This window comes from Marmota monax, unplaced genomic scaffold (assembly GCF_021218885.2).
Source record: "Marmota monax isolate L192 unplaced genomic scaffold, Marmota_monax_Labrador192_F-V1.1 WCK01_AAM20220418_F8-fsc00006, whole genome shotgun sequence".
Lineage (NCBI taxonomy): Eukaryota > Metazoa > Chordata > Mammalia > Rodentia > Sciuridae > Marmota > Marmota monax.
Genome location: NW_026693712.1, coordinates 18,238,801 through 18,261,199, shown reverse-complemented (window position 1 = coordinate 18,261,199; position 22,399 = coordinate 18,238,801). Strand labels below are relative to the sequence as shown.

The following is a 22,399-nucleotide window of genomic DNA, read 5'->3' as shown; positions in this document are numbered from 1 at the left end:
GGTCATCTTTGCGAGGCTTTTGCTTTGTGGGCTTTTGCTGCTTCCTAAGCGCTTTGGCTGCTGCTTACCATGGATTTGGATTTCAACAAACCACAAATGACTGGTGTCCCTCTCCTATTTAAGAATGAATTAAGTCCTCCTCCTAGTTACCTGAGGGAGCATCCACCAGAATGGGATAGTGTGAGGGTAGAGGACTTACGTGCAGTTCCGACTTTATAAGAAGTGACTGAGGAGGGTATTGACAAGGCGCTTCCGGCCCCACCCCGCCCTCTCCCCGCCCTCTCCCCGCCCCGCCCTCTCCCCGCCCCCGACGCCGAAGCGGCGTGCTTGGGCACAACTTCCGCGTTGCGCTACTTCACTTGTCGTTAGCCAGCCGGCAGTTTCGCCCCCCAATCCTCCCCAGCATGGACAGCACGTGTGCGGAGAGGCCCGCCGAGGATGAGAGCGACGAGGAAAACCCTGACTCCACCGAATCCCCGGCCCGGATCCGGGACACCCCGGAAGATATCGTGCTGGAAGCGCCGGCCAGTGGGCTGGCCTTCCATCCAACCCGAGACCTGCTGGCAGCAGGGGATGTGGACGGGGACGTATTCGTGTGAGTGAGGTGCTGGGCTAGGGGCATGGTGTCTCCTTTCCCAGGGATGGAGCGGGGATGAGGGAGGAGAAAATGTTGCAGGGAGACTCATTTTGCAGGATTCATCTAATCTCATACGTTCCTTAACGTTTGACTTAACGTTAAGTTACCACACAATTTGTTGAAAGAACTGAAAAGACAAAGCTGGAACGTCGTGACTCACAAGAGCTGAGCAGAATAAAGGGTGTATGAGACTTATTTACCATCGATTATATTGAGCCCGACACAGGATTAACGGGCTCCTTGATTTTCCACCTTTAACTGATCTTTTAAAAACACGTCTGATCACGTCACCCCCGAGGTTAAAATCCTTCAATAGTCTGCTTTTAGGATTTAGAAGAGACCCCTTAATTTGGCTTTCAGGTCCTTTTCCGCTAGGCCCATGTCTGTACCTGTTTGCTTTCTGTGCTCATTCACCCTTTCCTCGCTCAGTATCTTGAAGCCTCAGCGCCTTTGCACATGCCATTCCTTATGTCTGGAAAATACTTTCCCCTCCCCTTTACCTACTATTCCAGAGCTCTAAGCCTCTCTTCCCTCTTCCATCATTCCCCAGACTTAAAATTAGATACCTAGGGCTAAGGTTATGGCTCAGAGGTAGAGCACTTACCTAGCATGCAAGAGGCACTGGGTTCGATCCTCAGCACCACATAAAAAATAAAGATGTTGTGTCCACTTATAACTAAATAAATATGAGAATCTGAAAAAAAATAGATACCTGCCAGATGCCATTGTCCTTTTCCCTCATAAACTTTATAATTGCTGGTAGCCATACATCTGCTGGTGTAGTTATTTGAATGCTTGTCTTCTTCACTAAGGTTTTTAAAACTTTTGGCTTTGCCCCATTGTAATAATACCATTTATATTTATGTATAATGTATTCTGATGATTTCTTCTTTATCATTATTACATGCACACACAGTGCTGATTGCAGCTCACTAATGGATTATGACTGGAATTTGAAAAACACTTGTCAGGAGTGTAGTATATAGTCTCTTTCGTTCTCCATTTTATCTCTTCCCTCTAATTCAAGTAAGGTGTTCAATACAAGTTTGATTTTTAGCAAGAAATGTAGGCAGGAAGCAGTGGAAAGCCACTAAAGTTTATAACCAGGAGGGTTGTTATGAAATTTACTTTAATCTCTCATTAGTTATAAAGGTTTATAGCAGGTTAACTTCTGTATTTATATTTCTAAAAATGGAAACAACACTTATCTTTGGAGGGGACAAATGTTCAGTATAGCCCCCAAGTAGATCAACAAATATAGGTTCTTTTCTATTACTATCCGTATTTACAGTGCAAGATAAACTTGGGAGTTCTCTTGACCTCCACCTTTATTTCCAGCGCTCCTTCCTCTGTTTGTCATCCAGTTCTGTTTATCCTCAGTTGCTGCCTTCTGTTGGGCCTCTGACTCTTCTTCCCATAACCATTGTGAAAGGGGTCCTTTTCTGGAGATTAAAATCAGACTGCTTGTCCTGTGGGATCTCATTCAGCTATACTGACTGATCTGTTGGGGAGGCAAGCACTATGATATTCCTTGATGGGTAATTGCTTCAAGGATGAGCTTATAGGCTACTGCCTTTCTGCTTCCCTTTTTTTTTTTTTTTTTTTTTGCTACTTGGATTTACCATTAAGCAACATCCCCAGCCTTTTTTGTTTCTTAGCTCCTGGGGACATGGAGGGCACATACCCTGATGTTCACCCTTCTTTTGGGGGCTAGTTTTCTATCACTGATTTAACAAGAATTTCTGGGCCTCCATAGTGGTCCAGACCCAATCTTTTCAAAGGATGGTAAAAGAAAGACAGGGTGGAGGGAAATCACAGAGAAGTCCTATGCAAAAACACCTTGAATTAATATCTACTGAAAAACCTTAACATTTGAAGCTCACTGGAAATGGATAAACAGGGTGGTAAGCTCTTTGGGCTCGGAGGTGTGCAAGCAAGAATGCTTATTTAGGTCGGAAGGTTGGTCTACCTAGTTGGTCTCTGCACTCCATGTATCCCAGGCATGGCCTGAGGGTCATTCACCTCCCTCCCTTCTCCCTAGGTTTTCCTACTCTTGCCAAGAGGGAGAAACCAAGGAACTTTGGTCCTCAGGTCACCATCTCAAGTCCTGCCGAGCTGTGGTCTTCTCTGAAGATGGGCAGAGTAAGTACTGGTAAAGACAGCTGGTAATGTGGGAATGGTGCAGTGAGCAGCACTATGACCTGAGCACCTTTCCTCCCAGAACTTGTTACTGTCTCCAAGGACAAAGCCATCCATGTTCTAGATGTGGAACAGGGCCGACTGGAAAGACGTATTTCCAAGGCTCATAGGTAAGGGAGCTAGTTATTTGCGCACTGAAGTGAGGGGTAAGGATCAGGAGGTCCCTATGAGGACAGGTACTCCAAGAAGTTCTGCATCTGCCTCTCCAGTGCCCCCATCAACAGTCTGCTGCTGGTGGATGAGAATGTTTTGGCCACTGGGGATGACACAGGTGGAGTCCGGCTCTGGGACCTTCGGAAGGAGGGCCCCTTGATGGATATGCGGCAGCATGAGGAATACATTGCTGACATGGCCCTGGACCCAGCAAAGAAATTGCTACTAACAGCCAGGTACAGCCTCAGAGATGCCTCCTTACCCCTCCTGTACCCGAGTCAGTTTTCCTCAAAGAAACTTTTGGCCAAGTTAGTGCTCTACTCTCTGCAGTGGGGATGGCTGCCTTGGAGTCTTCAATATCAAGCGACGTCGGTTCGAGCTGCTCTCAGAACCTCAGTCTGGGGACCTGACTTCTGTCACTCTCATGAAAGTACAGCTGGGAATGATGGGATGGGGGGTGTGTGTATGTGCTAGATAAAGGTGTAGTTTGAGGTGGCTCCACAGACATGTTTTGCTTTATTTCTTTCAGCATGGGAAAAAAGTGGCCTGTGGATCTAGTGAAGGTACCATCTATCTCTTTAACTGGAACGGTTTTGGGGCTACAAGTGACCGCTTTGCCCTAAGAGCTGAGTCCATCGACTGTATGATTCCAGTCACTGAGAGTCTGCTGTGCACTGGCTCCACTGATGGAATCATCAGGTAAGGGAAGCTGGGACAACCCTTGGTTACAAAAAGGACAAGTCCAGCTAGCCAATACCCAACACTGTTCTTTCTCCACCCAGGGCTGTGAACATCCTGCCAAATCGAGTGGTGGGCAGTGTGGGCCAGCATGCTGGAGAACCTGTGGAAGAGCTGGCTCTTTCCCATTGTGGCCGCTTCTTAGCCAGCAGTGGTCATGACCAGCATGTCAAGTTTTGGGACATGACCCAGCTACGTGCTGTGGTGGTGGATGACTACCGTCGACGCAAGAAAAAGGGAGGCCCATTGCGTGCTCTGAGCAGCAAGGCTTGGAGCACTGATGACTTCTTTGCAGGGCTGAGGGAAGAGGGAGAGGATTCCAAGGTTTCAGAAGAGGAGGACAGTGAGAATGACAGTGACTGAGAGGATGAGGACAGGTCTTTATATGAAAGAGCCTTGCTTCCTGGAATGGACCTCCAAAGAGGACATGAATATTCAAATCATTTTTGGTGCTGGAGATTGAACCTACTTAGCCACAACATCAATTTGTGTTGTGAAGAGTAAGAAGTTGCACAGAGGCCCAGGATTCAGGGCACTGAAGTGGGAAGTACTTGCTCTATAGCAGCTGCTCACTACCAGAAGACAAACCCTCAACTATGGCAAGACAGCACAGACACGTGTGTATACCAACGAGGGGTTTAATATAAATACAATCAGCATAGAAAAGCTCAAAACCATACATGAACCAAAACCAGAAGGACAAGTGGTAAAAGGGCAGGCTTCAACCCTTTGGCTCAGCAAATTCTCCAAATAAAAATAAAGAGAAATACACGATTCATGCTAAGCTTGGATGGGGGCGGGTAGACAGGTATAATGTGTGCCACAGGGAAAGACCAAGGAAGAATACAGGGTCAGGTTAGACCCTAGGCTCAAAAGGGGAGGCCAAGGTCCCTCACCACAACTTAAGACAAACTTGAATAGCCCCAGGTGTGATGGGGCCCTGTCCCAGCAGGGTGGCTGTCTCAGGCCTAGGGCAGGGCCTGTGCCACTTCCCCTTGTGGGATCAGACAGTGACTGCCCAGGCCTGCTGGGCTGCAGACACACACAGGCTCTGCCTACCTGTTCAAGCTGCCCGTGGAGAGGATGAGGTCACTGCTTAACCATAGCACCTGCCTCAGCCCCAGCATACCACAGGAAGCTGGCCCCAGAATCACTCAGTGCCTCCAGCAGCCGTGCAGACACAGCATCCTTGGCCACCTCATGCCCGTCCTGCTCATCTGGAGCCAGTACAACCCAGATGAGGCCACTGAAAGGCACTGGATGCCCAGGGATCACTACCTGGTACCAGAAACGGTGCCAGCCAGCAGGTCCTGTGCCCAAACACTTGGTGAGGAATACTGGGCTACCCAGCTTCATTCTTTGGCAGAGTAGCTGCAAGGCAGCTCTAGCCCCTTGGGACCCTAGCTTGTCCCTGGCCAGGGCTAGTCGGTTGCTATCTGGTTGTTGGCACCGCATAGAGGGACCCATGAGCTGCTGGCGCAGTCGCTGCTTCAGGTCTGGCTTGAGCCACTCCACAGCCACCTGTTCTCCACAGAGGCGTGATTGCCCTGCAGGAAAAAGGCAAGAGATAAGGGCAAGTCTAAGCCCTGGGCCCAAGTTCCCCAGACTCTGAACCTTCTGGGGTTACATAAGCCTGTGTTTAATTTAGAGCCTCCTCACTTCCTGGCTGTGTAACCCTGGGTAAGTTAAACAACTTCTTTAGGCTTCACTGTATTTATGTGTAAAGGGGGTGTACAAACTGCTGCCCTCTAAGATTCCTTGGAGTAGTTTGAAGCAGGCTTTACTACCTCATAGCCATTACAATAGCTAACCTTTGGGGCTACCCATTGTATTTAATTCACACTGGTCTAAAGAAGCAAGTTCTACAATAGATAGAAGGTAGGCTTGGTTGGGCTCCCTAGGGCAAGTCAGTTTTTTCATTGAAATGTTAAAGAAGTCGTCTAGGGAATGCAAGGAGAAATGTTCCGTAAGTGGTAGGTGTAGCACTATTGGAATTAGCGTTAGGTAGCAAACTCAAGCACGCTTGACCCTAAGATTTTAGGACTTTAAGTGCAACCAGCCGCCTCCCCGCAGCCTCCACCCCTACCTTCTACCAGGGCCTTTTTGGCCATGGCAGCTGCGCGGTGCGAGCTGAATTTCAGCAGCGCGATCTGTGCGGGCGCAGGTCCGGGACTGGGCAGCAGCAGCGCCTCCTGCAGGCCGAGACCCAGCGGCTGCAGCGCAAGCAATAGCGCGCGGCGGCTTACGCCCGGCGGCAACCCGTCTACGCTCAGCTCGCACTTCTCAGTGCTGCGGCACACCAGCAGCGGGCAGGAGGGCCGCAGCGGGTGGTTGTGCAGCGTGGCTATGGCGGCCTGGGCGCCGCGCCGCGAGCTATAGCGGGCGTAGGCGAAGCCGCGGTTCAGGCCGCTGAAGGTCATCATTAGGCGGAACTCGTAGAGGCGGCCCACGCGCTGGAATAGTGGAATCAGCTGGTGCTCATACACGTCCTGGGGCAGCCGTCCGATAAACACCTCTGACCCAGCCGGCGGCGGGCTTCCCACCCAGCCTGGGGAAGAGGATGTAGAGGGGCACCGTCAGTCACCGGGATGGTTCCATGGACGTCTGAGCCCAAGGAACCAGCAAGGGAGGGGGCGATGCCACCGAACGTCTATAAAATGGGAATGCCCGTATCCCACTCAGGTCATAGGTATAAATTAAGTGACAGCAAACAATGCGGGTGGCACAGGGTAGGTGCTCCTCGACGGGAGAGTGACCGGGTAACTGGATAAATTTCCACATCTGCTCTCGGGTAGTTAGGGGTTTCTTACTGCGGAACCTCGGGGCAGGCCCTCCCTCAATGGGTGCCGGCGTCAGGCTGGCGCAGCGCAGCAAGTGCAGGCATAGGGGCTAGGGCTACGGTACCTGGGGGTGGCCCGCCGTATTTCCTCTGCCCGTTCACCTGCACCAGGTGAATGCCCGTCTCTCTAACCCATGCCTCCAAGGCCGCCTTGTTCTCAGGATTCACTCTTTCACACCATTGCTGAGAGAAAAAAGGCAGGCTGGAATGGCGGATCGCCAAGTAAGTCCCCACCTCGCCTACAATGTTGGGATCCCTGCGGAAAACCCCCTGCACGGGCGGAGCTCGTTGAACCCCTACATCGCCAATCACTTACCTCACACTCCCGTTTGGACTGCATGGCTCTATCCAAGCCCGCCAGCACCCTCTTTACAACTCCCTCCGTCGGCCTCTGGAATCTTCCCTACCCTCCACCCCCGCCCCCAGCTCTTATTGGCAGAGCGCAACCCCGCCTCCCGAGGGTGGAGGTAACCACTGCACGTGCGCCATGGGCCTTGGACACTCAAGTGGAAAACTAGAAACCCTGGCGAGCCAGGCTTGCATCCCAAGGAGTGGAGTCATTTGCAATGGGGAGGGTGGTGGCCCCTGGATGCCCCTTTCACTTTAGGGGATAGCTCATGGGCAGTACCGTGTCTTTTTGCCATTTCCATTCCTGACTTGATCTGAATGGGTGATGGGGAAGGCAGTGCTAGGCATTAATGAAACGGACAGGCTCCAGTGGTTGAGACATTTTATTAGACCTTTGGCGATTAGTTGCAGGAAGACATCTGCTCCATCTGGTATGGGACCCTGTGGTTGAGGCCATTTCAGAACCCCCACAGGTAACTCAGGAAAAAGACTCGTCTAATCCCCAGGGCCTTCTATAAAAGTGGTGTAGTACTTGGCCACTTTTGTCGCTGATTACCAGTAAGATAATCATAATAAAAAGTCTCTGTTCTGACCACATTTGAGGTCTTCCTGCTGCAACAGGAATGTGCAAAGCTGTTGAAGTACATATGCAGTTTTGTTTTAGTCTCAAACAATGCCAGTCCCACTTTCCTTTCATAGTTTACTCAGTTCAGCAGATGCAGAGGGGTTGGCTTGTTCTCCTCCTGATCTCTTCCACAAGGTCTTCTCTTCTGACGTCCACCTGGGCAGGACAGGGAAGAAGGTAGTATAAGCATCTTCCACTCCATTGCTCCTTGAGTGCCTACTTCTTCTAGTCATCAGATTTGGCTCACTGGGAGCAAGAACCCATTCAGACACCCTAAGGTAGTCCGTGTCTCTTCAGGAGACAAAAAGACACAGGGTATATGTGTCTTTATCCTGCTATGACCATAGTAACATGTTAAGTCCTTATTTAACTCCTTTAAGCATTTGTACTATATGAATGCCAGGCTTTTGCTCAGGTCTCAAATAGGCATGAGCCCATCAACTTGGCTTATATTCTCCTTCCTTGGCATTCCTGACCTCCCCCTTACCTCTTCTCTGCTAGCCACTGAACGGAGCTTGATAACCCCTTCCTTGAGCTCCTGCTCCCCAATGATGGCCACCAGTGGGATGCCTGCTTCCTCACAGTACTGCAACTGATTCAGTAACTTTGGGTTCTTCTTGTAGAGCAGCTCAGCCTGCAAGGGACCAGGGCAGATGATGAAGACTGGCTTCTGCTATCTTCAGGGACAAATTCGTGGAAACCCAAACTGGCATCCTGCTCTTAGTTCCACCTCAAGACATAATTGCAGGCTGGAGTTGTAGCTCAGTGGTAGAGCATTTGCTTAGCATGTGTGAGGCACTGGGTTCAATTCTCAGCACCACATATAACTGAGTAAAATAAAGGTCCATTGACAACAACAAAATATTAAAAAAAAAAAAGAAATAATTGCAAAAGACCCTATAGATGAACTTCTATTTAGTTTGTGCCTAGCATTTCCAAGTTTGCTGCCATCCTGGGGCTTGTACCCTGTACCTTGATCCCAGCATCCCACAGCTCTGAGACAAGCTTCAGTCTCTCCTCCAGCAGTTTCTTCTGTGCAGATGCCACAAGCACCTGTGTCTCTGTGGTCCGGACCTTCTCCTCTAAAGCCTGGTGAATGGGCAGATAAACGTCAGACAGCAGGGCTAACACTGTCAAGGAGCAAACACTGACAGGGTAGGCTCTACTTAACATTCTGAGAGACTAGGTCCAAGTCAGTGAGTTTCACCAGGGAAGGGATTGGTGTTCTCATGTAGCAATTTAGCTTAGGGTAGCTCTCAGAAGATAGAAGAAATAAACTTATACATATGCCTTGCCAGAAAAAATAATCTAGGGCAAGGGAAAATATATCTTATTTGCATTATTTCAAGCTCATTTCTGTCTAATATGTTAAAGGTCCATAAGAACATTCACACAGAAGTACTACTATGAGGCCATCCCAGGCAAGCAAATCAGCCCTGGCCTTCTAAAGTCCCTACTTAACTACTTGTCCATTCAGGAGACTATGTCTCTAATACTTCAGTTCTAGGACAGAACCCAAGGTATGGGGGACAAGGGCAAATGCTGCTGCTGCCCTTTGACTTTTTCTGGAAAGTACTGTCAAAGTTCTTACAATGTGGGCTAGGGGTGGTAGCTCAGTGGTAAAGCACTTGCCTAGCATGTGTGAGGCACTGGGTTCGATTCTCACACCACATATACATAAATAAAAATAAAGTTCTATCAATAACTAAAAAAAAAAAAAAAAAAAGTTCTTACAATGTAAGATGCCTACATTGGACCTCAACTGGGAAACATGCATCATGTCCACCCTGTAGAAGAGGTCCTGCTATGACCATAGTGACACAGGAACATTGGGAAGGTTGCCAGAATATTCCTAAGGATAAAATGCAGCCAGCCATTTAAGAGCAGCAGCATGAAAGGAGGGCTTGGGGCTGATATTGTGGCTCACTGGTAGAGTGCTTGCCTAGTAAATGTGAGGCACTGGGTTTGATCCTCAGCACCGCATAAAAGAAAAATAAAGTTTAGCTGGGCGCAGTGGTGCACACCTGTAATCCCAGCGGCTCGGGAGGCTGAGGCAGGAGGATTGTGAGTTCAAAGCAGCCTCAGCAATTTAGTGAGGCGCTAAGCAACTCAGTGAGACCCTGTCTCTAATAAAATACAAAATAGGGCTAGGGATGTGGCTCAGTGGTCGAGTGCCCCTGAGTTCAATCCCTAGTATCCCCCCCAGTTAAAAAAAAAAAAAAAGAAAAAAAAAAGGAGGGCTTGAGGCCATGAGGGGCTTCCTTGGTGTTAGTCTTGGTGCTAGAGAGACAAGGCAGCCATCTCAAGTCTTAGACACATACTGCCCACCGAGAAAGAATGTTACAGAGTGGTTAGGAGTAAGACTTGAGTTTGGCTACCTGAATTTAAATTCTGACTCTGCCACTTACAAGTTTCATGACTTTGAGCAAATTATCAATTTCATATATAAAAACATGCAAAAAAAATAGCTATGCTAAATAGATGGCTATTTGCCAGAATTAGCTAATGCATGAAAATCACCAAGCACTGTCCCGACATATAACATTAAAATATTAAGTATTCTGTTATGAGGACGACTTGAATTTTGGATTCACCAGCCTAGGTTCCTGACAGCCCTGAGGAAGTAGGGGTTCAGAGCACAGGATTTAGTGGAGACAGATCAAATCCATAAAAAGAGGCTTTAATTGGGTTAGAATTTGTGAAGGCCAACAATCATCTTTTCTGTATTTCTTGCTCACTTGGAGATCAAAGGTAGCTTGGATGCCACTGCCTTCCTGGACTATTTTGTACCCACACCCTAGGACCTACCTCTAGTCTCTGCTCCACGATGGAGAAGATCCGCTCCACTCCAATGCTGAGCCCCACGCATGGCACCTTGCGCCCTTTGGGGTCAAACATGCCCACCAGCCCATCATAGCGCCCTCCAGCAGCTATACTGCCTACACCTAGAGGCTCTTCCCCTGCTTGGGTTGGGGTCTGTAGCAACACTGCCTCATAGATCACCCCAGTATAGTAGTCCAGTCCTCGAGCAAGGCTCAGGTCAAAGGAGATCTGTGGAGATAAGGATATGGTCAGTACAGATTAGGATCAGGGACCTGAAGCCCCAGAGGTCAGCCAGGGCCTCCATCCCCAAGTTGACTTACCTTGTCAGCAATGCCAAACAGGGTCAGGTACTCAAACAACAGCTTCAGATCTCCTAGGCCTTCCAAGGCCTGCTTGCTCTGGGATAGTTTAGGATCCTGTAGCAGCTGCTCCACCAGAGATACCCTACCTGGGGAGAAAGATTCATGAGCCAGATTGTCCAGGAGAGGAAAAAGGCAGTAGGTTCAACTTTTTGCCTGAACTGCAAGCACATGTGTATATTAGCACACACACTCACTCTCTACACACACTTAGGACTGAGAGCAGTGGGAGGCTGACGGGGAGGCTGGGTTCTGTTCCTCACCATGTTGTTGGACATAGTCCCCAATGCGGTCAGCTACTTCAGGTGCAAGGCCCTTCTCTCCTACCATCTCATTCTTCACTTCCTCCCAGGATACCTGGACAGAGAGATACCAGTTGTTGACCCTGGACAGCTTCCCTACCTCAGCAAGGTGGATCCTCTGTGGGGGTAGTCTTAGAGCAGAAGCTGCCTTTCAACTTAGATCCTGGGGCTAAACTTCCTTTGGTGGGCACAGAGGCAGGCACTTCCTCCCCTAATTTTATTTTTCATTTCTCAAGGCAGAGTGGGATCTAAGAAGAGAGTCAGGCGCTTGGGTTGTTACCTTGTCCAGTTTGTCCACTGAGGAGCAGATGGTACGGAACTTGTCATCAGGAACACCACAGATGGCAAACATTCCATCGAGGATGCGCCGATCATTAACCTGTGGGGACCCAAGACATGATAAAGAGGGAATATCTTTCTTTTATGTGACCTCAATATTCCTTGATCACCGGGGCTATTGGTTCCTTTGCACAAGGACTTTCTCCTGTGAGAATCCAGGCCCTACCTTGCCCTCCCAGCCCTGTTCCTTTCTGACCTTGACCAGGAAGTCGCCTATCTGAAGTGAACTCAGGATCTCACACATGATCTTCAGGCACTCTGCATCAGGAATCATGGGGTCAAATTGCCCAGCAATGTCAAAATCCTGCAGGAAGAGGGGTAGTTAAAGGGCCTCAGAGTTTGAAACATCTTAGGGACTCTTGGGAGCTCAGCTCTCTATGAAGGCCTATTTGCACTCAAGCACAGACATTCTCATTCACTTTCTACAAGCAATCATTAGCTCAGAGGAAAATCCCAGTTGTGGTTTCCTTTCTATGTATTGGGCTATTTTCCTTCATTATCTATATCTTCATCAGGTTTTCCCTAATTCCTCCTATTGTTATAAGGCAATTATTCAGCCTTAGTCATTAACCATTTTTTTCTATTCATCAGAAGCTGCTGAGGGCCATAGCTGAGTTGGAATGACGCATGGCATTTTTGCCAGAATGGAGTGGTTGAGAGGTGATGCCAGCAAGCCATTGAGATGATAATGGTTATGTTAAGCTGTGTATTCAATTGTAATATTAGACCCCTGCTGTCAGTCTGGGCCTGCTATTTTGGAGTTCTCACGGGTGGGGATTTCCGGAGAGTTCCCATTGGTTGGGGAAGTGCCGGAGGAGGGATTTCCAGTTGGTGTGTGGTGTGTCGGGGAGAAGGCCGAGTGGGAGAAGGCCCAGTGCGTGGAGTGGAGTTCGCGGGAGTGCGGAGAATAAAGGAGTCCCTGTTTTGAACCTACAAGGCTGTGTGGCGGCTCAGAGGATTTGATATCTCAAATTGAATTTCCTCATCCACTTATGTAATCTTATCATAGTGGTTTAATATAAAAAGCACTAGACCTGATCTCATCATCTGCTGAATATCAAGTTTACTTCTTTTTTTTTTTTTTGGTGGGGGGGAGTATCAGGGATTGTTGAACCTAGGGGCACTCACCCACTGAGCCACATCCCCAGTCCTATTTTGTATTTTTTAAAATATATTGTTTTGGGGCTGGGGTTGTAGCTCAGGGGTAGAGCACTTGCCTCACATATGTGAGGCCCTGGGTTCAATCCCCAGCACCAATAAAAATAAATAAGCAAATAAAATAAAGATTAAATAAATAAACGTATTTTTAGTTGTCAATGGACCTTTATTTTATTTTTTGATACTTGGTGCTAAGAATTGAACCCAGTGCCTCACACATGCTAGGCAAGCGCTGTGCCACTGAGTCACAATCTCAGCTCCCTATTTTGTATTTTATTTAGAGACAGGGAATCACTGAGTTGCTTAGCACCTCACCATTGCTGAGGATGGCTTTGAACTCGAGATCTTCCTGTCTCAGCTTCCTCAACTGCCGGGTCATTACAGGCATGCGCCACCGCACCTGGCTCAGGTTTACGTGTATGTAAAATGGAGAAAATCTCTCTTCCCTTCCCCATAAGGCCATTGTGAAAGCTATATGAAAACAACATGGAAACCTAGAAACATTATTGAGACAACCAGTTTAAGACACCACAGTATTCAGTATTCTAGTGGCTTGAAGGAGAGCTGGAGTTACCCATCCTACCCCATAGTTTCCCAGTACTCACACACTGGTAGAATTCCCGATATCGGCCTCGGGTCATGGCTGGATTATCCCGCCGGTATACCTTAGCTATGTGATAACGTTTAATGTTGGTCAGTTTATTCATTGCCAAATACCGAGCAAAAGGAACCTGATGACAGAGAGTTAAGGAGGAAGTTCCTCTTATCACAGTTTGGAAGTTATCATCACCTACAGAAGCTGGGGTCTAACCTCACCCTGTATAGGCAAAACCACCACCCATAAGATTAAAAGCATTTTTGAACATCAGACAGAATCAATAGTGATACCGTAAAGAGCAGCTGAAGTCTCAAAAAGAGGACTCCTTCCTCTTTGATAGTGTCTCCCCTCATTGTGCTCACACAGCAGGGGGCTAAGCAGATTGGGCACAAGCGCTCTGCCACTGAGCCATGGGGAAATCTCTAAACAGAAGATTCTCTGTGTAGCTTGGAGATAAAGGAACTGTGCTGTTGGTCAACAAAAGAGAACTCTATCTACTACAAATGGCAGGGGAGAAATATTCTGGAGCCAGGGGATTGTTGTAGAACTGGGATCTGGGCCTTGACATAAAGCTGAAGTCTCACTTGGGATTCAGACGATTTCTAAGGCTGTGCTCTTTAGTAATATCCCATTTCTGGTTTAGAGAAATAATCCCCTAATTGCCTGAGGTTTCATATTTAATCTTACCTGTCTGCCTGTCCCTATACCTGAGGCTAGAAATAGCCACAGCCTAGTAAGAGTTAATCCATCCAAAGTCTAAAGAGCCCAAGTTTAGAAAGATACAGTGAGATCATAACGAAGGGACAACAGCTCCCCACCCTGGTCCTTCAGGTCATAGATAAGCTTCGAGTCTTCTCCATATTTTCCTGTTAGTGTTTCCTGGAGAAAACAAAGAAATATGGTCACAATAATTAATTGTTTTTAAAAATATTTTTTACTTTTCAGTTTTCGGTGGACACAATATCTTTGTTTGTATGTGGTGCTGAGGATCGAACCCTGGCTGTACGCATGCCAGGCAAGTGCGCTACCGCTTGAGCCACATCCCCAGCCCTGGTCACAATAATTTAAAAGAAAGTTTTGAAAACAAAAATCCACTATGCTAACATGAATAATTTCAACATGTCCATATTCCCTCTGCTCTTTATTCCAATGTTTATGTGTTTGATGTAGTTAAAATCAAAAGGAAACACCAATTTTGCATTGTTTTTTCTGCTTATTATTTTTCCATTCTGTGATAGAGCTAAAGCAATATTATTAATATTATTCTTTTGTGATACTGGGGATTGAACTCATGGCCTCATCATACTAGGCAAGTGCTGAACCATGAACTACATCCCAGTCCCCTCTTCTTTAAGATTTTGAGAAGGGTCTTGCTAAATTGTGGAGGCTGGCCTCTAACTTGAGATTCTCCTGCCTCAGTCTCCTGAGTTACTGGGATTACAGGCATGCACCACTGTGCTTGGCTGAAATTATAATTATTTTTGTAATGGGAATTGAACCCAGGGGCACTTTACCACTGAGCTACATCCCCAGACCTTTTTTCTTTGAAACAGGATTTTGCTAAATTGCTTAGGGCCCCACTAAGTTGGTGAGGCTGGCCTCAACTTGTGATCCTCTTACCTCTGCCTCCCTAGTCTCTGAGATTACAGATGAATGCCACTGTATCTGGCTTAAAATATTTTTTTAAAAAGATGTACAATATTCCAGTGAGAAGAAGCTCTGTATTTACTTCCTCCCTATTGTTATCTTTTTAGGTATTTAGGTTATTCTATTTTTTTTTTTTTTTTTTTTTTTGCTGGTGGTTGAGGAGTTTGAACCCAGGGGTACTCTACCATTGAATAATTATTTATGTACTTTTATTATATAACAGCAGTCTCATAATAAAAGCTAAGTTGCTCAGGCTGGCCTCAAATTTGTAATCCTTCTGCCTTAGTTTCCCAAGCAGCTGAGATTATAGGTGTGAGAACTATGCACACCAGGTTATTCTAATTTTTAGAAATATTCTGTAACATTTCAATAAGCCTATTTGGATACATATCTTTTCTGTTTTTGAATATTTTTCTTGAGGATAAGCTTCTAAGAGGGGTTATTAGACCAACAAACAAGTGTTTTTATAATGCCTGAGAGAGCTAAACAATGTCAAAAGCTAAAACAGAATTTCTTAAAGGTATTATAGCAGTCCTTAACCTGTGATGTGTTCAACAGTGACAACATATTTCAGTCATCAGACTGCCGAAGATGTAAAAAGCCTGAAAATTCCCAGTGCCTTGAATAAGAAACACATGCTGATTGTTGTTTTTAGCTCAACTATGAGTACCCCCATTCATGTTGAAGTCCTAACCTCTAGTAACCTGAGAATGTGATTGTATTTGGGAACAGGGTCCTTAAAGAGATAATTAAGCTAAGGCCCTAATTCAATATATCTGGTGAACTTATGAGAAGAAGAAATTTGGACCCAAAGAGTTGATGTGAAGACAAAAGGAAGAAGATGGCCATCTATAAACCACGGAGAGAGGTCTGGAATAGATTCTTCCTTCATAGCCCTCAGAATGAACCAACCTTGCCAACACCTTATCTCAAACTTTTGGTCTCCAAAACTGTGAAAAGATTAATTTCTGTTGTTTATGCTACCCAGTCTGTGGTACTTTATTATGGCAGCCCTAGCACATGAATAGTTTGTAAAAATATAAATGGGTTCAAACTTTTTCTTTTTTGGTACTGGGGATTGAACCCAGGGACATTCAACCACTGAGTCACATCCCCAGCCCTTTTTTGTATTTTATTTAGAGACACAGTCTCACTGAGTTGTTTAGGACCTCGCTAAGGCTGAGGCTGACTCTGAACTTGCGATCCGCCTGTTTCAGTCTCTGGAGCTGCTGGGATTACAGGTGTGTGCCCAGTGGGTTCAATCTTTTGACCCAGCAATTCCATTTATATGAATTTGCCCTGTAGATAAATGCCCATGAATAGACATTGCTCTAAGCACTGAGTATATATCAGTGAACAAGACAAAGGCAGTGAGAAGAAACAGGTACTATATTATGCAAGGAAAGAAATTAACAGATAATTTCAGATAGTCACAATTACTCTAAAAGACATAAAATAGGTTGATGTGATAGAGAGGGGTTACTGTAGACAATTTGGAGAGGATTATTTGAGGAATGGTATCTAAGCTGAGATCTAAAACTAAAGCCTGCAATCTCTAATATAATTTACTCTGAAACTAAAGTCATGCAAAGAGCTGGGGAAAAAAAGAGTTTGGGAAAAGGGAAGAGCAAGAATAAACATCCTGAGGTAAAAACATATTTAATATGTTCCAGGATTAGAAGGAAGACCAGAATAATATAATGGCCAAGGGGGAAAATAGCATGAGATAAAGCGGAAAAGGCAGTGGCCAGGTGATCTAGGGCCTCCTAAGCTCAAGTAAAGAGCCAGAATTGTATTTTGAGTGTAATGGGCATCAAGCAGATATTGATATAATCTGTGTGGGTTTTTTTTTTTTTGACCAGGGATTGGGCCCAGGAGTGCTTTACCACTGAGCATGCCCAGTCCTTTTCATTTTTTATTTTGAGACAGGGTCTTGCTAAGTTGAACAGGGCCTCACTAAGTTGCTGAGGCTGATTTTGAACTTGTAATCCTCTTGCCTCAGCCTCCCAAGTTGCTGGGGCAAGCTGGTTTTTAATAGCAAAGAACTATAAACAACTGTAGGGTCCATCAATGGGATACTGGTTGCATATTTATACTTCATATACATAGGGGCGTCCATGTATCTAGAAAACATCCCAAGTACAGATGCTATGGAATTCAGTGTAAATAGGAGCGAGAATGACTTCTATTATGAAAAGCATATGTTTCTCTTCACACTTCTCTTACCTTTAGTTCAAACACAGGTGTATCGATTACTTCTGCACCATGGCGTTTGAAGCAGCGGATGATTACATCAAAAACCTTCTCCCGAACTGCCATCTGCCGGGGACTGTAGTCTCTTGTGCCCTGAGTCAAAATCCACCAAAGAATCAGGAATAAGATTTAAAACAAAGAAGAGTAAGTTCTGGAAATATAAAAGAATGATCTCGACAATGAGGAAAACAAATCCTTTCCTAAACTCAGATTTTCCTATAGGCCACTGAATAGTAAAATGAATACAAATTCCCTATTAATTTCTATACTCATTTGCTATTGGCCTTTTAAATTCCATTTCCATTTTAGTTTGGTTCTATTTTCTAGAATTCTTGGACCATTTTTCTCCAAGCAGGTTTTTAAAAATTTTGGGAATAACAGAATTTCCTTGTCTAACAGAAAATACCTACCTGATAACAGGCACATAACTAACTCAAAGCGGTTCAGAGTTGAATTTTAAAGTTTACAAGCAGCCTTTCTTTCTCAACATAATTTTCTTCTAAATTCTAATTAATACTATTGTTTGTTCTTTAATTTTTTCTGTTAGTAGTCCTAAGACACAGGCTAGGGAGATAAATTTTGTAGATAAATTATAGGATGTTGAGAAGTTAAGTCATCACCCGAAGCCAGGTTTGTAGCAGGAGAACTCTCGTCAAAGGACCTCTTTTCCTAAACAAAAATATTTAGTAAGAACAGTGGCACTGAGTAATCTTTGCAATTCTTTAATGTATGGCTTAAAAGAAGGCAGCTGTGCTTTTTGTATTCAATTCTGTATTCAATATTCAACATGTTGTTTTGGTTAAAGTATACGAAGATAATTTAAACTTAAATAGATATATATTTATAAAAGAAGGAGTATTTTAGCAAACTTTTCAGCTAACTGTGGATATTCTTTAATACTATCCCAAGATCCAACAAGCAGTTGTTTCTTAAAGATTGCATGTAATGTGGAATCTGAAAGTTACATCAGTGAATTTTTCATACAGGTACATTAGAATGCATTAGCCTAACAGTTATATAAGGTAACTGGAATAGTAAAATTGACAGAGACAGAAAATAAGATAGTGGTCACCAGATGGCAGAAGGGGCAGGTGGTGTGGGAGTTTTTGTTAAGTGGGTATAGTTTCTACTTGGGATGATGAAAAAGTTCTAGAATGGATAGTGGTGATGGTTATAAAACAATGTGAATGTACTTCATGCTACTGAGCTGTACATTTAAAGATTGTTAAAATAGTAAATTTCATTATGTATATTTTACCACAGTAAAAAACAAACCCATTACTGTATCTTGTACTTTAAATAGATCTTCTACCCATGCATGATTTTATACATACATGGGTCATTTGCAAAATACATTGATAACAGTTATACAGATCTTTCAAATGTTGACACATTTCATTATGCAATATCAGAAAATTATACTTGTCAATTATCACCACAGATCTCATCAAGAAAGTCTTTAAAGCATTGGAAAGCTGTCAAGTTCATGGTGGAAAATAAAAATATTCCAAAATTCTAACTTCTACTTGAATGCCTGAATTTTATCACTGACAATAAATCACTGCCATGTCTTCCTTAAAATGACAAGGCTCATTTTTTTGAAAAATGTCTGCTAAATATCCAAGTCTGAAAAGCCATAATTTATCGTTCAGTTGTTCTTTCAAATTAAAAAGATGTTCTATGAAAAACGTAACTAGCCAAGCTCAAAACTTGAACAATGGCTCAAGTGTTTTCCCCATTTCAGAATGAAGTACAAGTAGCATATTCAAGGGTTGAGATCAAATAAAATTAAAAACTTTTACTGTTTTATAAAGAACATTCTTGAGAGAAACTGAATTTTGCTTCTATTTTTATTATTTTTTTGGTAGTTGTAGATAGACAAAATGTCTTTATTTTATTTGTTTACTTTTATGTCGTGCTAAGGATCTCGAACCCAGTGCTTCATGCATGCCAGGCAAGCGCTCTGCCACTGAGCTACAGCCCCAGACACTGAATTTTATTTTTTTTAACTGTGAGTACACTGAGGAAAGAACATATATTTGGTCCTCTGTATCCAAAGGACCATAAATCCATATCTATAGATTTAAGAAACTGGATTAAAAAATATTTTGGCGAAAAATTGCATCTGTACTGAACACACACACAGTTTTTTCCTTAGTCATTCTCCCTGAACAATATAATAACTATTTATATAGCTTTTACATTATATTAAGCACTATAAGTAATTTAGAAATGATTTAAAGTATACAGGATGTGCATGGTTTGTATGCAAATACTAATCATTTTATATGAAATACTTGACTACCTGTGGATATTTGTAGGAGACAAATGGAATGAATCCCCTGAAGTTACCAAGAGATGACTGTACTGGCTACTAGTATAGTTTAGTGCCACTGTCTCGATTTGTGGTAAGGTAGACGTTCTACTCATACCAGTGCTTTTGCACCTTCAGTGCAAATGTTAACAGTGGAAAAAGCAAATAACGTTTTATTATCATAAAAATGGTTTTGACCATGAAGTTGCCTTGAAAGGGCCTTACCCCTACATTACTGAGTTATCTTTGGTAAAAATATGAATTACACATTTAGAAATGTGTTTCAACAAAGTGAAGTAGATATTTACTCTTTAGCATAACCTCATTTTTTTTTTTTTTTTTTGGTACCAGGGATTGACCTCAGGGGCGCTTGACCACTGAGCCACACCTCCAGCCCTATTTTGTATTTTATTTAGAAACAGGGTCTCACTGAGTTGCTAAGCACCTCACCATTGCCCAAGCTTGGCTTTGAACTCGATATCCTCCTACCTCGGCCTCCTTAGCTGCTGGGATTACAGGCATGCGCCAATCCTCATTTTCTTTTAACATTATATTATGGGAAATTTCAAAGACAACATTTAGAGAATAATATTATAGATCACTATGTAGCCATTACCTAACTTCAACAACCAGTAACACCTGTTCTTATTTCATTTAAACCCGGACATCTTTTTCCTGAAGTATTTTCAAATTCTAGATATTCTATCATTTTCATCCATATATATTTCAGTATGATTCTCTAACATGTAATGATTTTAAGAAAACTCAAAACACTACCTTTATTTTAATCACAAAACTACACAGCAACCCTTTAATAGTATTTAATACTAAATCTAGTTGTATCAGCTTCTAAACAAAGTCTATATACTGTACCTGGTTGATATGTTTGTTTAATCTATGACAATTTCTCAGTTTCCTTTCTTCTTTTTCTGTGGGGCTGGGGATTGAACCCAGGGTTTTGTGCATGCTAAGTACTTGCTCTGCCACTGAGCTACATCCCAGCTTTCTTTTTTTTTTTTTTTTCCTTTTCATATAATTTACTTATTGAGGAAATTGGGTCATTTGACTTAATTTTTTTTCACATTTTAAATTTGGTTAACAATATCCTCCATGTGTCATTTAACATATTCCTTCATCTTGGGTATTTTGTTTAAATTAATAGTCCAAAGACCTGATTGGATTTAAGTTCAACTTCCCTTGGCAAGAATATTTCATAGTGAGTGCTATGTATTTCTTATTGCATCATATCAGCAGGAACATATGTCTAGTTGTCCTGCTTTTAGTGATGTCAGGACTGATTGCTGAGTTTAGATAAGGCTGGACTGAGCTATCATAAATTCCCCAGAAATTTTACACCTCATTCAGTAGTTTGAATAATTATTAATCATTATGCTTCAAGATTTTATACTCTCTTTAATCTCTGAAAAAGAGAGAATATAGAAAGGAAAAGCTCAATGAATTTAGGAGCCCAAAGAATTTAACCTTAACTCAAAGAAAACAAACCATTTCCCTTCTTCCTTGAAATTCAATTTCAGTTACTTTCACTGAATACCTACTTATTTCTAGGCATCTAGTCTAAGCCTCTCAGGGTAAGTAAACCACATGAGTAACTATTAAAAGTCAGTGAAATAATAGAGATTTGTATGAAGTGGCAAAAGAACTGAGAGGAAGGAGTAAATAGTTCTGTTTGCAGAACTTAAAGAAAATCGCATTTGAATTGAAATCCTCAAGGATGAGCTAGGAATCTTCAACTTCATTCCACTCTACCTCTCTGGTTCTAGTCACATAGGTCTGTTTCTAGTTCCTGGAAACTACTAAAAAAAAGTTCTTTCCTGCCTCAGGGTTTCCATACTCTGCTGGACCTATTTCCTTACACTCTTCTCTTGGCTGTCTCTCATCCATTGAAGCCTCAATGAGTCTTTCTTAGATCCTCCAACTCTCTTTTATGTTTTTCAGACATTATTGTTAATTTCTTTATATTACCCATCACATATGCATGTGTGGGATAATTTGTCCTAAATCTGTCTTTCAGTGGACTATAGGAATCACTAAAACATGGAACTACCAAACCCTTTATTTCTGGAAGAGCATATGACATGCCGTTAATAAAGTCAATGTTCTGTTTTGACGGACTTTGGAAAGTTCCCTAATGTCCTCTTAGCAGCTGCAATGTACTGTCATGAACAACAGAACTCCTTTTAATACTACCATGTTGTATTAAGTGATTTGTACAATGTTAAGAACATAGTATTCAATGAGTTACTGAATTAAAGGAGTAGCAGCAACAGGCTGACTCCCCTGAGCATCCACCTAACTAGTTTCTGTCATCATTTTGCCTTCCCATAATGAGTCAGATAGAGTTCAATCCAGCCCAGTGCCCAGAGCAATTATTGTTTCCTCTGCAATATTTCAGAGCCTCCTCAATGACCTGGTTTAGGGAACCAAACATTCTAGAGCCCTTGTGAATGGAATTAGGATTCTCAGAGGCCCCATAGGAATCATATTACCTTGGGGGTTTTGAGCACAAACTTCTGTTTGCTTTCATCAGGGCCCAGCTGTGCCTTCAGTTTCAGTAGTTTTGCCACCTCCTCTTCGATCTGTGGAGAGAAAAAGGCCTCTGAGCTATTCATCTGTCACTCCCCTCCTCCCCCGCCATTCATTCGATATTCCTCCCTCATCAGGAACTGGGACAGATCTCTCTGCTTAGACTAGCCTTACTTCTCTGGGGACCCCTCCTGGCTACCTCTCCACCCAGCCCATCCTTCTCCTTAGCAATCCAGTCCCCTTCCTTCACATACCTGACCTCCGTGTAGACCACCCCCGTTTTATGCCCTCCCTGGCTTTGCTTGGCCATTCCCCTGCCGCCTGGGTCTCACCTGCTCGGTGCTGGCCTTCTGCTGCTTGAGACCCCGCACGCGCTCTCCCTGAAGTCGCACTAGCTCTTCCAGCTTAGCTCGCTCTGCCATTCCGTCTGCCAAGCAGAGCCGACTGACGTCTAGACCAGCCTGGGTGGACTCGACTGCAACCCTGACGACTTCCGGCTATCGAGTCGCTGGCCCGCCTGCCT

At 44.1% G+C, this 22,399-nt stretch overlaps 3 protein-coding genes across 3 annotated transcripts; 1 reads left to right on the top strand and 2 right to left on the bottom strand.

Moving 5' to 3' along the window:
* The first annotated feature begins 309 nt into the window (after positions 1–309).
* On the top strand, positions 310–4,501 carry Wdr55 (WD repeat domain 55). The gene is made up of 7 exons (XM_046460203.2): positions 310–595; positions 2,679–2,779; positions 2,859–2,946; positions 3,046–3,225; positions 3,320–3,419; positions 3,519–3,688; positions 3,772–4,501. Exons 1-7 carry the CDS (start codon positions 405–407, stop codon positions 4,088–4,090), a joined length of 1,149 nt encoding a protein of 382 aa, XP_046316159.1. The 5' UTR covers positions 310–404; the 3' UTR covers positions 4,091–4,501.
* Dnd1 (DND microRNA-mediated repression inhibitor 1) lies at positions 4,350–6,984 on the bottom strand. Its single transcript, XM_046460204.1, has 4 exons — positions 6,883–6,984; positions 6,632–6,749; positions 5,814–6,275; positions 4,350–5,274 (listed from the first exon to the last, which is right to left on the bottom strand). Exons 1-4 carry the CDS (start codon positions 6,904–6,906, stop codon positions 4,817–4,819), a joined length of 1,062 nt encoding a protein of 353 aa, XP_046316160.1. The 5' UTR covers positions 6,907–6,984; the 3' UTR covers positions 4,350–4,816.
* Positions 6,985–7,279: 295 nt separating this feature from the next.
* Positions 7,280–22,378, bottom strand: Hars1 (histidyl-tRNA synthetase 1). The gene is made up of 13 exons (XM_046460199.2): positions 22,209–22,378; positions 21,840–21,929; positions 16,992–17,111; positions 13,902–13,997; positions 13,126–13,251; positions 11,559–11,666; positions 11,304–11,402; positions 10,985–11,078; positions 10,683–10,810; positions 10,348–10,590; positions 8,512–8,628; positions 8,027–8,173; positions 7,280–7,695 (listed from the first exon to the last, which is right to left on the bottom strand). Exons 1-13 carry the CDS (start codon positions 22,296–22,298, stop codon positions 7,624–7,626), a joined length of 1,530 nt encoding a protein of 509 aa, XP_046316155.1. The 5' UTR covers positions 22,299–22,378; the 3' UTR covers positions 7,280–7,623.
* Positions 22,379–22,399: the final 21 nt, after the last annotated feature.